A 17,391-nucleotide genomic window follows, 5' to 3' on the forward strand; every position below is an offset into this window, starting at 1 on the left:
TGATGTTAAGCAATAGCCCAACAGAACCAGAGACAAGCTTTGTCCTATAAGAAGCCAGATGTTTATTAAAAGGGTGTGTTACACAAGACTCCAAGCACTTAACCTAATGGCCCATGTTGCTGAGGGGACCAATGGTAACAACATTAATGACAGTGTCAGGCTGACAGTAGTCGCAGAGGAGGACTCTGTAGCATGACCAACGTACTGGACGTCCCTATCCTGTCCTTGACAGTTTTACACGGGGCATACACTCTGCTGAATTACTGCCGGATAACATTCCAGAGGAGCCTCTAAAGCTCCCGCTTGTGAAATATATCTCCGATTACAAAAGCTTTTAGTTTTGTCTGAGTGCACAGTCGCTCAGCAGACGTTCATTTTTCCTGCTTCTGCAACTAATGGACCAGATGTATTCCGTTATATTAGTCCACGATACACAACATTGTGGCAACAATGACAAGGGACTGCAAAACTAGAGACACTCATCAGCCACGGCTAAACTTTGAGTATAGTACTTATTAGCAAATACTAGAATGCTAACAGGCTAAACTAAGATGGTGATCATGGTAAACATATATATATACCTTTTTAACATCATCATGTCAGCACTGTCATTGTGAACATGTAAGTGTGCTGGCATTAATCTCAGACAGATGCTAGCTTGGCTGTTTGATGAAATAGGATTAATCTATTAACTATTTATCTAAGTTCAATGAACCTATGCATGATAGTTGTTATTCTCTCTTTCTCGCTCTCTCTCTCTCTCTATGTTTAATAATGTTTTCAAACGTTTATTTGAGTCCACCTCCTGCTCAAAAAAATGACATTCTCAGACATTAATATACAGGCAGTGACAGTGGCACATTTCATGTAGGGAGTCATGTTGGAGTTTGATGTTTACTTTAGTCCTCCTGAACCAGCGTGTTTTAAACTGAAACTGAACTGTAACCAGCATCTGAACGTACCTCAGAATGATTGTCACACACAGCTATTATATACAATGTGAGTCTGTAAATATGACTAAAGTCTTGGTTCATGATGTGTTTTGTGTTGAAGACGTGTAGTGCTCAGGTGTCAACTGGAAATCTATGTTTACATTTAAACGTTCCTCACTCATGTTATTTGCATCACGCCTCTTATTTGTTTCCATGTACATTTTGTGTAAATACGGTGTAATGTACAGTATGTGGAATCAGCTGTAAAGATGTTATTGAACAATATGTCAGATGAAGATGAATAAAATCATTTGCACTGTGGACAGTCCCTCTGTGTCATTGCAGCTAAAAGTGAGACACACCATTTACAGCAATACAATCAGCCATTGTCTTTATTTCTGCTTTAAATAAAGCAAACAGGTATTAAAGGACATTTCTGAAATAATGTAACAAAAAACAGATGTACAATGTAATGTAAAAACAATGTAAATGGACACTTTGTCTGTTTTTAACCTTATTTTGGTGTGATATTCTAATTTAAATCGTTCACCCCTCACCTAGACTGAACATGTATCTGTCTTCCCCTGCTGTTAAACACGAGGTAAAACAATATCATGACCCTTTCTCATCTTCAGAGACCAAATTCAATCATTACCTTGAAACATTTTGTACCCTAAGCCAATTTGGGGCCAATGTCCACAACGAGTGCTCTCATTTACTTCAATGCTGCACCGTTAACCTCCTGGCACCGGCAACAGTTCAGTTCAGTTATAACTTGGAGAGGCGCAGAGTGTTGAGGCGCACTGGAAGAATAGTGCATCCCTCTGCATAGCTAATCTCTCGCAAAATCCCGTTCCAGCACTTGTCTGACTCATCGTACCTGTGGGAAACATATAAATAAATATCAGTGTTTGGTACCCTAAAAATAAAATAAAATGACAAACAGTTATAACATATGCAATTTCAATGCCTTTCATCATCTTTAGAGAATGATTAGAGGGAATATAGTATTTTTGGTTTAGCTCCATTAAAAGTAGTTTATGGGAAGAAGAATGGAAAATTATAGGGAGTTGTTTTTTTGGAGATAATTTTTTTCTGCATTTTAGACCCCAATGGACTATTTGTTTATGTATATAAATAGAACACAAATCATTTTTTGACATGACTCAGCAGGAAAGGCGCATTAATAAAAAAAACGTTTTACTCTCTATAAAGACTCAGTAATTTCCTAGAACAAATGGGCATCATAATTTTAAGAAAAGATGCATTAAAAAGGAGAAAATAGTCTATTTTCAGCTGCAGATTAATACACATGTAGTGCTTGAGTGAGTATGAAAGGTGCTTCCTTTTTGGAGCTCTCTGACACAGAGGGATAAGATATATCAGGCTTTGGCCTACAGATTATATATGTTGGTATCAATTAATTGTGGTTTTTTTTGGTCTTTAATAGGATTTGTTAACAATAGAAAAACATTGAATATTTTTGATGGCCTTTTCCTTTGGGCAAAGTCTGTGAGATTACAATTTATCTTAATCTGACTGTGGCATCTGACTTTTCTTTGGTTTGTTGTCAACATCTTTTAAACCTTTTTATTTCTTCAATTTTTTGAATCTGGCCAAATCAGGGTGGTCCCATGTAATTTTACTTGTAGTATGAAACCTGTCACATTATAATCTCTAATCATGTATATTGAGCAGGAGGAGGGGGGCTCTCACCTCCAGATGTCAGTCATCTCTGTTGGGACGGGCTCCTCACTGGTTTCACTGGGCATCATGGCAAAGCCCCCCACAGCATACAGGAAACCCCCCATCGAGATCAGATTGAGAGAGCTGCGCTCCTGAGGGAACTCTGTGAACTCAGACCACCTGGAGGACAACACGACAATAACCCACACACGCACACAGAAGTTATGATGGTGTCAAATAAGCTGCTACATTACTGTATGACACGTACAGCAGTGCAAGTGTTATTTTATGACCTTATGATCTGCTATTCACACTCGATGAGTCATTCGACTACTGTGGACAGATGCTTCACCTCATAACAAAGAGATAAAGTGGGTCGTATAAAGAAAACAGTTGTCTCACTTGTTGGTGGTGATGTCATAGACCTCCACAGAGCTGGTGAGGCCTGCATCTGTGACCCCCGTCACCACAAAGATCTGGTCTTGGTGGACGGTGATACCAAACAGAGAGCGGGCCGTCTTCAGAGGAGCCAGGTCCTTCCACTCAAACTTAGTGGGGTTGTAGACGGAGACTCTTTTCATGCATCTCCTGCATGAAACATGTGACACAGTGTGTTAAAGGGGCTCTCCACTGTTACATGGAGTTCAGTTTATTTGTCTGCAGGTTGTATAATGTTTTCTGTGGAAAAAATAACCCTGGAAAAGCCATGATGATATCATAAACTGGGGGTGTGGAGATCAAAAGAAGGGGAATATTTAGGAGGCAGGGAGGGTCCATTGAAAGATGCTGTTGAGTTGCATGATGGGAGGTATAGGATACTGATATTGGAGCTTGATTAATTGTAAAGAATAAACATTGTTGCCTCGATTGTGACCATTGCTTTTTTTATTATCTTTCTATTGTGAGTCCTGCAAATTTACAGAAGCACAATACTAAATCACTGGAGTACCCCTTTAAATATTATGTCAAACTACGTGATATCCAATGTGATGCTGCTACAAAATGATTGATAGAACAATAAGGCATAAATTATGATTCCTGAAGGATTTGGCAATATGATGGCACCATCATAAACTGTAAAATTTCATATAGGTATTTCTAAATTGAGTCACAGTGTAAATTACAATCAGGAGGTTTAATCAAATGATAACATACTTGCTTTCAGATTTTCCTCCAATGACATAGACGAGACCTTTGTGTGATACGGTTCCATGGCCATACACTTCATAAGGCAGCGGGTCCGACTCTCCCCATTTGAATGACCTGTGTACCAAGAAAAGACGTTACTTCATCATAAATGATCATCGTGAATCTACACACTCAGCGCTGTGGTCCAAGCAAAAACAATGTATATCCGAATTTGGTGACTTTTTTTCCTAGACACACTGAATGGTAAAGTTAGGGTAAACTTTTTTTTTAACAATTAAACCAGTAATTGAACTGAAAAGTTCATGGTCACAAAGTTGTCATGACATTTTGGAGATACATGGCTAAAAAATGTAATGAAATACTTCTTTCATGTAGCATTTAATATCAATATCTATGGAAATATGCCTTAGAAGTGACTATGAGTGGATTTACACTTCACTGCATTGAATGGGAAACATGACTATTTAAAAGGAGACTTGGTTATTGTTCAATAGGAAATATTTCTAGAGATGACTTCCCTTGCAAAAGCTGAGGGTTTTCATTTAGATAATGGACACAAAACAAATCCATAGTAAGGTTCCTTATTAAATGTGATATCCACACTTACTGTCTGTCATAGATGATGACTGAGTCCAGAGCGTGCTCGCCCTCCTTCAGTTCCTTTCCTCCAACAACAAAGATGGAGTTTTCAGCTTCAGTCAGGCCGAACAGACATCGAGGGTTGGGTTGCGAGGGCATCCCTAACCATTCTGAACTCACTGGGTCAAACTGGCGATGACAACAATGATATGTGAGGAAGCGATGCACAAGAAAATAAATGAGAAAAGTGATGTAATGTCAGGTCACAAAGAGCCACACTACCTGCAGGAAGTAGGAGCTGAATGGTTCGTCTTTGTTCTCTTCGTTGTAGATAAGTCCTCCGACAACAAACACCTGGTTCTCCTTGGTCACAAGGCTGCAGTGGTTCTTGGGGATTTCTGTAGACTCGGAGACCACAAAGCATTCATTTCCTACCGGGTCATAGGCCACAGTCCCTGTGTCACTGATCATAAGTATCAGGTCCAGCTCAAACATCCCAAAGCGAGGGTTGTTGTTGAGTATACCCGGCAGGTACCCTTCCTCCTCATCGTCCTCCTCCTCACTTCCTTCTCCCCCCTCTGCCCCGTTACTGCTTTGCTTGCTGGGCTTTGGGAGACGCCCCTTGTGGGCATCCTTGACGAGATCCAGGTCCATCTTGATGTCCTGGCTGAACCGCAGATACTGGTGACGCTCCACTTTCTCTTTGAAGTAATCCACAGGTATGAGCCTGAATCGGATGCAGTGCAACAGCTCTGGCAGGTCCTTGACCCGGTTCGTCTCATCATGTCTGACCCAGTCCATCAGGGATTCAAACACCTGCTCCTCCCGCTCAATGTTGAGGGCGTCTGAGGTGATGATGATGGCCAGCTCGCTCGGGCCCAGCTGCAGGAAGTCCTGGTCCCTGATAACGACCTGGAAGCGCTCGCAGATGAACTCTCTAGCAGACAGAGCAAGCCTCGGACAGTCTAGCAGCAGACCCAGCCTGAAGATGGCCAAGCAGTTTCCCAGCACCAGCTTCTCTTGGAGGTAGGACACACAAACTGAGAAGATGGAGGGGATCTGGTACATGTTGGCAACCATGAAGATATCCTGGACGTTCTGTTCTGTCAGACTAATGTCAGAGGTGTACAAGTAGCGCAGGATCATCCCCATAACACCCGGCTCCACGTCTTTGAGGACAATCTCACGCTTCTTGCTCTCCTCTAGGTCGGACAGGAACATGGCCTTGAAGAAGGGGCTGCTGGCGGCCAAAACCAAGCGGTGGCACGGGAACTTCTGCTCCTGAATTTGGAGGACACAGTCCACAAACTTGTCATTCTCCAAGAGGTCACACAGTCCGTCCTGAAGTAGAGACTGTTGGTACATTCGAGGCTGCTCCACCGGGTCTATGGTCAGGGCAGCCATTTTGTTCTGTCTCCTCGTTGGGTTTCGTGGGCACCCTACTCTCTCCCCACACCGAGCAGGACTAACAGGGTGCACAGGGCTGCTCAGATCGCTGTGGATGGTCTGACGAGTTGGTTGGCTGGTGGCTGCAGCTGTCTGTGGCTGTCAGTCACTCTAGGGTATTTATAGACCGGACCCTCACAAAGCTGTGGAATCCATTTTGGTGGATCCGTCCACTCCTGCACCACACAGACCCCCACAAACAGCTGAATGACTAAGCATGGGGGTGACAGCATGTTATATCCAGCAGAACATCTCACCTGTTTCTTATTCCTGCGCTTTGATGTTTTTATGCACTTTTTACAAGTAGTTTTTTCTCTGCGATCCAATATTGATCGTGACACTGAATACACTGCGGCTACACTGACTTTAAGCAGTTCACCGTATTGCATCTGCATCGGTGGAGGTACAGGACAGTATATACTGTGTATAGGTAACAGCAGTTCCTGGAAGATTAGCATGTCACATAATAAATCTCCTCTGACACCAGGAAGTGGGATAAACTCATGTTTTAGAAAGAAAACCACACCAAACATGGGCACAACACTTAAATGTATTGTTTAATCACAGCATCCCCATGAGCATTCCTCAGGTTACAAACACAGCAAGTGACACACTTCACAATGTACCACGTCACTTGACACAGGTGTTTCTAATTATTATTTAACAGGTGATATACTATATGTGCCCTTTTAATCTAACACACCGGAGAGTCCCTCTTACATTGATAAAATAAAATATATTTAAACAGATGGATTGAAATGTCATGTCCAACACGTCTGGTCTCAAGTTTCCTTTCTCACAACATATGGAATGAATGAAGATTATGTGAAATGCTCACACATGTTATATATGAGGAGTATGTGTTACCACTTTAATCATTCGAGGCAGAGATACATCCAGAGTGATGAACAACAATGGCCCCTATTGGCTGAAAATGAGATAGAGGTCTAGTGTGGAACAAGAAGAAATTGTAGAAGATTACGTCCACCACTATTACTCCTACATACACGTGTGTGTTATTACTTGTAATTCTTTTTATGTAATCAATTTAATCGGATGAAATCGAATGTCTGAACATAAGAGTGGTATCAGGTTTGGAGATGTGTCCACTGTGGCCAAACTCTTTGTAAAGGCTAACTAAAAGCAGTTTAAACCACAATGCTAATTTTGAGGCTCATGTTTACTGAAAAAGATAATTGTCCAACTGAAGGGAGGTATGAAATATATTCATATGAAATGAATGAAGATCATTTAACAATCTCTGGATCAGAATCATTACAAATGACGTTTATCTACTTTGATGTTTCTATTTTACTGCTTCTTTATCTTTATTTTTTCAAAGTTTTTAAATTTGACTTTTCATATACTTTAAGTGTTTTTGAGTCATATTTTACAAATCAGTGCCTACACCAATTGTATGGAACTTTTATACTTCTGAAGTATTTATTGATTTATATGGATTTTCTAAAGGGAATCTTTTTGGTGAAGTACTGAAGGACCAATAAGGGTATTTAAATCAGGAGAAACTTCAATAAAATGTAACAATAATTTATTACACATGCATAAGAATGAATAGTATAAAGTTTTTGGCTATTGGACTTCATGGCCAAGCCGTATATCAGAGGGGCCCAACGTTGAGATCAGCGAAGCACAATCCCCCTGGAGTCCAGACACTGGTGGTGCTGATGATTAAGGGACTTCCTGCAATCCTAATGCTGCCTGTGCTGATGACTGGAGGTGACTGGGGTGGAGGAGGGTCATGTCTGAAATATGCTGAAATGACAACTGACCGCAGCAGAGAGCATATTTTTAAAGTTTGACAGCAACGATGTGATTGGCTAAAGGAAACTGTGGCCTAAACTGGTTGGTTAATTTTTATGTGAACGCCCCCCTTCACCTGATAGAGTATTCACGGGGACAGAGTGAATGAGTATATGTATGAACAGGAGTGTAAAGCTAGTCTTCCTGACTGAGCTTTCGATAAGCTTCATAAAGAGGAAATCACAGATTTAACCTTCAGACCTCTCAACATAGAAATTTTGACTTGTCATGGCAATAGAAGCACAGGTGAAACGTATAACATTATTTCATCTCTGCATCATTTATCTGTGCCAGTTCCACCACATCAGTGAGCCAGTATGAATGTCATTATTAATGTGATCAGTTACACCTGTGCATTTCCTGTAAACTGTTAATTATTCCCCAAACAAAAAAATATATAGTGTTCATAATAGTTTTCATAACTGATATGTTATTTAACAGTTGAGGTAGAAAAACACAATAGATGAAGCACAGGTCTAAAAACATGAACAATGAAACTGAAGCAGCTACATGGAATTTAGCCATCATTAATTACATTATTTACACCCATGAAAAGGGATTATGGTGAATGTGGAAAGTTGGGGCAAGTTCAAACTGTACACATCCTTGCAGTCTTGAGAAAATATCCAATCAGGCAAACTAAGTGGAAACAGCTGTGTGGGTGAACCTACATGTTTTGATCAACTTTGGTCAAACTGGGCCATCTTGTGGCCGTACATGACAACGACTCACTGTCACACAAGTAAAACCCAACACAGCCCATAGTAACTTAAATTAAATTGAATTAAAGCATCACCACCATTGAAACAAAATTAAACTGTAAACGTTTTCTAATGCACACTGAGCTCATATATCCAAGCAAACAACAATACATCCACTTTAGTCTCCACTCCATACAAAACAAACTTCTACTTGTGACAATTTTGGATGAAACAAAACTTTATTTCAAGTAGAACATTTGAAACGAACACCTTTGAATAAAAACCCTACAAGTTAGAAAAAGGCATTACAATCTCCATGGTCTTTTTTTCTCCCTGCCTGCTGCGCTGAAGACAGACAGCAGGTTTTGGTGACAGGCGGGATAAGAGAGTGACCCATAATCCCTGCTGGGGCCTATTGCCTTTCACAGCGCCCTGAGGGGCCTGGATCATGTGAAAGAGGGTCGAGGACAGACATGGTGAAACGTCACACCTACAGTAGTAAGTAGGAGTAAAGCTGTCGCTCTCTGGACGGTTGAACTACATACAGTCTTTCAAGTTTACAATAGAGCTAATAAATTCTCCATCCATTTTAACTATTCTTTACATTGTGACTTGTATTTTGCTTACTGACAGTAGAGCAAATATGCTTTACAATCCGCTGCAAGCTATGTGGAGGACCTCCACAGCACCTTGGTTTATTTTCTTCATTGCACTCCACACACCCTGATTTCAAGATTTTAAACCTTTTAAAATTGTTAACATTGTGATGATTTGGCGTCTAAGGCAAAATTAAGAAAAATAACTAAATAAAGAATCATATTAATGATGTTTAGAAAAATCAAAAGTGAACAGAGGACACAACACTACAGAGTAAAGTAGTCATTCCTTTACAATACTGTATGTCTTATATATAGCATTAGGTGTAGCATTGTAAAATATTTAGCAGGCCTAGCATTTGTAAAACAATCTTTTGTTCAGATAAAATACAAAATGCACCGTTGGTGGATTTGTGCCAAAGGTCGTGGCGATTATCTACAGCAAGTGCACTTGAGGATATTTCACAGTTCAAAATGTTGCCTCCCTTCTCACAAACAAAGGCTAAAAAAAAAAAACATTGGCTTGTGAACAATACAGGTGCTGACTGGCTGTTACAGTCTGGGTTGGTACAGTTCGCAAGGCCGATGATGGAACAATCAGAGGGAGGGGCTGTTGACCGTGAAGTCTGTGACAGTCCGTTTTTCTGTGCGTTTATTCTGCTTTCTCTTTGCCCCCGTCCACGGCCTTCACCGGCTCCTCCAGCAGGGCTTGTTGTCTCTCCCTTTCCTTCACCAGCTGCACGCCACAGTAGGTCACAAGTAACACAGAGAGGGTGGACAGAGGGAAACCTGGAAGAGAAACATAAAGATGGGAAAGAAAGAGGGAGTGAAGAAGAAAGTACGGCTTTAAAAAGAATGCAGCTTTCTTTGTGCTGTGCCCTGAGTAGATGTTCAACTGAAGATAATCCTGTGAACTGCCTCTATGTTTGACAATGCTCTGTTTTCTTTCATGCTATGTGAAAGTTCCAAGTGAAAAAAACAACAAAGAGGATCTTAAGTAATGTGATATCTGGAGGATGTCGCCCCTTTGGGATCTTGTTGCTTTTGATGTCTGAGTTGTTCCCGCTTTGACTAGAACTGACAGAGAAGCATTGCTTTGATTTCATATAATATACTCTTGTTGTTCCCCACCTTTGAAAATCAGCCGTCTTCCCACCAGTTTGGCAAACTCCAAACTGTTCAGGGAGAGGACGTTGTAGAGGACAATGGTCCAGAAGTTGGCAGCGTTGAACACACCCCGGATCCTGCGTGACATGGCTTCACCCATTGCACCCTAGATGCAACAGACGCAGGCACATTAAGGGATATGGCAAAACTTACACAGAGCATAAAACCAGAAGGTTTTTTTCCTTAATGTATCTCACCTCTATGGTAGAAAATGGCGGAAAGGAGAAAAACTTGGCCACCCACAGCTCAAAGTTGAGGCCGAAGCAGTTGAAAAAGGACCAGATGTAAACCAGGTCACATGGGCCCAGCCACAAGGTGGTGATGGCGAAGGTGCAGATGGTTGCCAGGAGCTCCTTGAAGATTTTATCGTGGTCCCCGCCGATGTAGTCATAAACATACCTGCAAAATTATAACTCAAATTCAACCTGATAAATAGATAAACAGAATAATGCTTCTCTATATATACTGTAGGTTCTGTGGTAATTTAAAGCTGTGATTTCAAAGTCAAACACTCACTTGCACAGCCAGTCATTGATGCCTCTGTCAAAGTGGCTAAAAAAGACAAGGTTAACACAATTTCAATGTTTAGCGTGGTCAGCGAGGATCTACGTAATGATTTCTTAATATTACACTTAAACTAGTGTAAATCCCACATACGTCTCAGCGAAGACATAGAGCATGGTGATACACTTGGGAGGCTGAGGAGGGTCCAGGTGGTCCAGTGTAGCCACAGTGTTGATGACACCGAACATCACGGCTGCTTTCACCCAGTCATACACCAGGTTGGAATAAGCCAGACCAGCTGCAAATGTACACGTGGAAACAAAGCAAGTACACTTATGGTAATAGTTGATAACATAAGTATATCAACTTCTACTAAAGAGGTAGATTCTCATGTTTAATAAGGCACATAAAGTTGGAGTGCACGTAATGCTTAAAATGGTCAACTTTAGATATAAGTCCTTAGTGACCACAGTCACAATAAAACGTTGTGGAAACATATATCGAACTCACCCAGACTCCAGTCAGTAAGCTTGGAGACCAGCTTCATGTCGCTGGGGATCGTCAGGATGTAGAGGTAGTGGAAGAAGACGTCCACCAACAGAATAACCCCCAGATGCAGCAGGGCCTTGGTGGTGATGTTCCACAGCTCCCTATCTTTGCGGGTCAGCTGGGTGTTGTTCACCTGTGGAACGCCATCAGTTTTGTTAAATGATATGACCGTCCCAGCATCTCAGCAGATGTTTAACCAGGTTGGGCCATCAAAATGTGTATATTAAAAACGATTGATAGTGGGCACATACCCAGGATAAAAAGTCTGCATTCAAATAATAAAAGTAAAATACAGCTATGAGGGGAAAGTCATTTCAATCAAACTGTACATGCACAAAATATGTTTTCGGTCTCTGCCTGTGGCTCTAAATTGAATTATATAAACACACGCCATTATGAGTAGGTGTTGCATTAGCCTTAAGAGAGTCCTCGAGTGCAATATGCACTCATGAGTGATGACTTCATAACTACTGTCAAATGCTGCTCACTTTTTCTCTTTCACTAATTTTTCATCATTGTCAGTTGAATTTTAAATCCCCACCTGGGCATGAAACCTGTCGAAAGTCATGATAGGTCCAAAGAAGAAGAAGGGGAGGTAGAAGTTGTATCGCATCAGGTCGCAGAATGTGTAGCTGCCGTCCTTCCTCTCACAGTTCTCCAAGGCAAAGCTCATGCAGCGCATGATGCTGAAGCCACAGCCTCCATAGAACAGGATGTCTTGAAGGTCGAAAGAACCAGTCACCAAAGTTTCCTGAAGAACGAGTCTGTGTTATTCTGAGCCTCAAACATCATCATCATCTATTATCATTATATACATTTTTATTTTAATGCATTTGTTTAAAACGAGATACACATCTCCATCTAATTCCCACAGCTCATTCTATATCAGTGCGTTCAGTGTTCATGCTTCTAAGGCACTGGAGAGCCCACCAGCTGATTTGAGGTTTGAACCTGGAACCACTCGCTCACCTGCCAGGAGTTATAGGGCTCCAGCTTGATGGAGGCCAGCGTGGTCAGGCCGGCCACAAAGCACAGCCACTTCATCTTGACCAGGGCGACGCTGTAGAGTATGATGCAGTGAGACAGGACCAGAGCCATGAAGGTCCAGCCCATCGTGATCAGCACTGCCAAACCACCGTACACACAAAAGATCAAGGATCTGTGCTGTGGGTAAAGAGGGGCCAGCGTGAGTGTGACGTCACAACGGGAATACTTTTATTCGTGATTCAATGCAACACTCACGATAAATGGTGTTAGTACAACAACACTGTCGCATCTACAACAATGGATAAACTTTAAAATGGAAAGATTAGATAATGAGGTGGAAAACAAACACATCTACACCAAATATATTAGCAATTTAAATGAAACACATGACAAAAGTTAGGAAATTCACAAGTTTATTAATGTTACCTTACATCCATCAATACCAATCTTCATTGTAAGCATGGAACAAGACAGAAAACATGTTTAAAACAAACAGTTTTAAATATGTCAAAACATATATTCACATTAGAGAAACATTGGTGCACTCAACAGACAGCACTGGGAGTCTCGCAGAATGCAGCTCATGCTCATGCATCAAGTCAATTATGTGTTAGACCTTGGGGTACAAATATACAGTATGACAAATTATATTTTGCTCAATAGAATAGAATAGAATTACACTGAACTGAACCGAATTGAATTACTTGTACAGCCCAAAGCCTACTGTTTACATCTACATAACTTAGCATTTTATATCTTTACACCACATATCAAGTTAAATCTGGTGTTTGGCCTTAATTGGAGCAAAACTTGTGTTAAACCACACGCATTTATATAGACACAACATGTAGATACAAATACACATAATAAGAGACATGCCATTACACCTGTATGCATCAAATCACGGTGCAAGCCGATGGGCATTCACAAACGTGTACGCACCTTTGGAGCCAAGATGGAGAATATCTTGGCAAAGATAACGTGGCCCATGAGAGCAAAAAGGATATGATTGCGGAATGTAGAGAACCACATCATCCACTCGAAGTCCGCCACGTCCTGTGGCAAAGGAAGATGCATTACTAACGTACGACAGCTACTCTATCTTGACGTCTTGCATTAGCAGAACCACTTATGAAACACAAGGAGATACACAAAGGGGATTATATATGAGCAATTTACCATTTTCCTGCCAAAGTAATGCCATCCTGGTTTCACGCTTTCCTTGAAGGCCTTTCTGTTTATATTCTCTGAATAAAGAAGAAAAAAGGACAATCACTAAACAAAATTGAATCAATAAGGTGGTACATTTTCAGCTCCTGGCAATAACTGGTAAAGCTTCTAGGTTAAGGAGTCCTAAATACTAATTTTAGGCAGCTACATTTCTGGGGTCTAAGTAACACTGAGAACTTTTAAGATAATTATTTTGAGAAAAGAAATTTGAACGGCTTTAGTGTTATGGTTGAATCGTTCACAATGAATTTAATGTGTGAGAGCACATTCAGCCCATTTGAAACATCAAATATTACATAATGTACTCATTGCAAAGCTTTTCTATTTTTGAGGCTGACATCTACACTCATACGGTGATAATCTGGTTGTAGGAGATTAGTTTGCTGCATAACCTGAGTCAAAAGCTAACACAGAAATATTAAGAATAAAAATATGTGTGATAATAATCAGAACCGTGCCAGTGATTTTGATACATTCAGGACACGGCAACAAATGCGACTGGCCTGCGGCCCCCACAGTAGCTCTTCCAGCTTTGCCTTATTACACTAATGGACGTGAAAAAGGATATCAAAATGTGAGGGTCAGTCAGGGAAAGCCTCTTAATTCTGGGACCACAGCCAGGCTTCTATTACGGGTGTTTCGGTGCCACTGTAGCATGCAGACCTGAGCAGGATAGATGCACACAGACTGAGCAGCGAAAAAAATGACCATTTCAAGAAAATCAGGAAGAAAAAGAATCTGGACAAAATACATGACTCTGCTCCGGTCAATCTGACTGCACAGACTGTGACAGACAGTACCATTCGCCACATTACACTCAGTCCATTCAGACCAGTGGGTGAAGAGGATTGTTCAAGCAGTTTACTGTCTGAAAACATGTAGACACTTGGCAGTGTTTCAGAGTAAGAGGTTTGGGATTAGTTGACTCAGTGTAATTGAGTCTTAGTTGGGAATATCTCAATCAGGAAAATAATTAGAATGTAATTGGACCAGCTTTAAATTGTCTTCGTATAAATAGGGACATGCAGGATTCCCTGGGGGGAGAGGGTTGCTTTCAGTTTGCTGAAAGCTAATGAACTTTGTTCTTTCCAGTTTTAGGTTAAATTGAGCAGTGCTATAATAATGAATTCCCATTGTCACCAACTAAGTGTTTTTTCTGTGAGATTTATTTGGACTGAAAGTTTTGACTGTGTGTTGAGCGACTTTTTTTTTTACTCGTAAAGCTGCTACTGCAAAAGGAGCAGCTGCTCAAAACATTTGAATTTAATATATAAACGGACTTCAGTGAACTTCAATGAACTCTAGCGTCGTGTCATTGTGTGCGCTTTGGACATCTCTTGACTTTTCCTGCACTCACCACTTGAAGCATCAGATATCCAACTTCCTGCCCATATCAAGGCCACGCCGAGCACAGCTGTGTAGAGATACAGCTCATATCTGGGGAGGGCAGCCTTGATCCCCATGGTGAACCTGTGCACTGGAAGCCTAACGGGTTGAAAAGCAATCAGCCACACAACATTAGACCTGACTGAAGGCAAATAGTATAAGAATGACGGGGAAAAAACACAGACACATTTGAAACCAGCAATGCATGATTGTGAAAATATGAGTATGGGGTTTATCAAGTTTTATTGAACCAGTGTTCCTTTTTTTCTCCAAATGTCACTGATTATTCTGAAGAAAAGGGTTATGTTTTAGTTATGACTGAGACAAGCATGCCTTGGCGGCCTCCTCTTAGTAATACACAGCAACAAAAAGGGTTTGAGACCATTCATATAGAGTCCCTTGGCAAAGCTTTTACATAATTCCCCTGAAGAAAAAACAGCCTTATGCCTATACATCAAAATCTTTACACCCACAACAAAATCATAATGGTGATTAAATGTAAAATCCTTGTTCCAAAGCACATCAACACATGTTCATCATGACAGATGCGAGGTGTTTTAAGGAGGTGACATTTGACTGATAAGCCTTTAGAATAGACGGGGCAGTGACTTAAATAGTACTGCAGAGCTCTGGCTCCTCGGAATCAGCACTGTCAGCTGCGCAACCCTACCTCTCCTTCCTATTATAGCTCTAGCAGTTGGTCTTGCTGTACAGCAGGGCAGCTGCAGTGCTATGTGATCTCTGAGAGGCGCCGGGGACTCGCTTCACAGAATAATTAGCCCTGACTGGAATGACCAAGAATGGTGCATCGAAATAGGAAAAACTGTTACCCTAGTGGAGAATAACGCACTTGTACCTGAGTGTTTAGCCTATGTTTGTAATGTAATGTAATGTTTTGTGTGTGTGTGTGTGTGTGTGTGTGTGTGTGTGTGTGTGTGTGTGTGTGTGTGTGTGTGTGTGTGTGTGTGTGTGTGTGTGTGTGTGTGTGTGTGTGTGTGTGCCAGGCACTCTGAGTTGAAGTTAAAGGAGTTGGACTAAGTCCTGTCCATGCCAAGATGTTACCATGGCTAAGCAGGACCCCATCAAAGTGTCCTGCATACAAATACTGGTTTACTGTTTCGCTGCTTCATGCATACAGAGCCGATCACACACACAGGCCTTTTTGCATTGATTATTACACTTACTCTTACATTTAACCCTTTGTACGAATAAACAAACTTGTCTTTTTGTTTTTGTTTTTACTAACCTTGTATCGCTTCACCTGTCAAGATGGGGGCAGCGGTGTTTACAGCCAGACTCTTCAATATAGAGATTTAATATTATTTTATTTTTTTTAAAAGGGGGTGTCGGTGGTTACAGCAGGTTTTCTTATTCATCCGTCTTGTGGGGGCTTGCCGCTGCCGCTGCCTGCGATCACCAGCCTCGGCCAGTCGGGATGTTGCGGACTCAACGACAGGCGGAGGAGGAGGCGGAGGAGGAGGAGGAGGAGGAGGATGAGGGGGGATATATTTATCCTTCACTACTGCACCAGTGCAGTGAGGGGTGGTCCACGCCGAGCACATCGGACCTTACAGGAGCGCAAAACACGCTGGGAGAAAGGGTAGAGAAAAAAAAGAGAGGAGGAAAGCAGTTGCATCAATCAATGACAGCATCTACAGTAGTCTTATGGCAGACATGATCATAGTGACACACCATAGGCTACATTTGATGATTCTCCAGTGGAAAAAAATAAAATGGATTACACTTGAGAGGAAGGCATGTGCAGGCAGACTGTGGCTTAAATGAAAAAAAAATGACTTAATTTGTTAACAACGCTGCTGCACATTTATCCTGCTCTTGGATAAACAGATACAAAAACAAATACTTTTACAATCAATATACTTACTTTTTGTTGGTCTATATATCATGTTCGGTATCAGAATAGACTATCACATTCTAAATATAAGATAAGATAAAATAAAATAATCCTTTATTAGTCCCGCAGCGGGGACATTTACAGGATTACAGCAGCATAGAGGATAGGGCAAACAAGAGACATAGTAAAAAAAACAAGATCAAAAATAAGTATTATAAATAAGCAAATGAGCAATAAAAAACAGTAAAGAATCCACAGTAACTGAAATATTATATATACAGACAGAAACTATTATAACTATTGTATTGCACAGTGTATTTGTATTGCAAGTCACGAGAATATCTAGGGACTTTTGTGATTTTTTTGTTTCCCATCATTCAGTGATGTCTTTGCTAATCCAAATCCGACACTGCTGCGATTGATTGAATAGAGGCAGGCACTGTACTGTATTCTACAATTAATACAGTACAAGCATTTCCATACTTTAGACACTAGGTGGCGCTCTCGACTTGTTCAATTTAGATTTGCGATAAACGTCAAGTAATTTACTTGGATTGTTAAACGGTCTCGCTGTTGTTTGATCGACAGCATGTTAAATAATGTAGCTGTAGGTTTGGCCAATATACCCGAACACGACGCGTTTCATGTTTGAATGCATTCTTTTATGTTAAACAGCTGTAATTTGATGCACGAGACCAAACAGTTATTACAGAAGAGGCTCGAGAAAGTCGCGTCCAGCCAGCTGCATGGGGTTGAGCAATGTGGTGCGGCGAGGCAGCCTGAGAGGATCCATCACAGAGACA

At 41.1% G+C, this 17,391-nt stretch overlaps 2 protein-coding genes across 2 annotated transcripts; both read right to left on the reverse strand.

The window, feature by feature from the left end:
• Nucleotides 1–1,700: 1,700 nt before the first annotated feature.
• Nucleotides 1,701–5,750, reverse strand: LOC129089135 (kelch-like protein 40a). Its single transcript, XM_054596502.1, has 6 exons — nucleotides 4,629–5,750; nucleotides 4,375–4,535; nucleotides 3,774–3,881; nucleotides 3,021–3,206; nucleotides 2,649–2,798; nucleotides 1,701–1,812 (listed from the first exon to the last, which is right to left on the reverse strand). The coding sequence occupies exons 1-6, from the start codon at nucleotides 5,748–5,750 to the stop codon at nucleotides 1,701–1,703; spliced, it is 1,839 nt and encodes a 612-aa protein (XP_054452477.1).
• Nucleotides 5,751–8,445: 2,695 nt separating this feature from the next.
• On the reverse strand, nucleotides 8,446–17,389 carry hhatla (hedgehog acyltransferase like, a). The gene is made up of 14 exons (XM_054623439.1): nucleotides 17,299–17,389; nucleotides 15,980–16,321; nucleotides 14,705–14,832; nucleotides 13,297–13,364; nucleotides 13,060–13,173; nucleotides 12,544–12,564; nucleotides 12,100–12,294; nucleotides 11,672–11,881; nucleotides 11,092–11,263; nucleotides 10,735–10,879; nucleotides 10,594–10,629; nucleotides 10,275–10,476; nucleotides 10,042–10,183; nucleotides 8,446–9,699 (listed from the first exon to the last, which is right to left on the reverse strand). The coding sequence occupies exons 3-14, from the start codon at nucleotides 14,808–14,810 to the stop codon at nucleotides 9,563–9,565; spliced, it is 1,548 nt and encodes a 515-aa protein (XP_054479414.1). The 5' UTR covers nucleotides 14,811–14,832; nucleotides 15,980–16,321; nucleotides 17,299–17,389; the 3' UTR covers nucleotides 8,446–9,562.
• Between the last annotated feature and the right edge of the window lie 2 nt (nucleotides 17,390–17,391).

The sequence above is a fragment of the Anoplopoma fimbria genome, chromosome 3 (genome assembly GCF_027596085.1).
Source record: "Anoplopoma fimbria isolate UVic2021 breed Golden Eagle Sablefish chromosome 3, Afim_UVic_2022, whole genome shotgun sequence".
Taxonomy (NCBI): Eukaryota; Metazoa; Chordata; class Actinopteri; order Perciformes; family Anoplopomatidae; genus Anoplopoma; species Anoplopoma fimbria.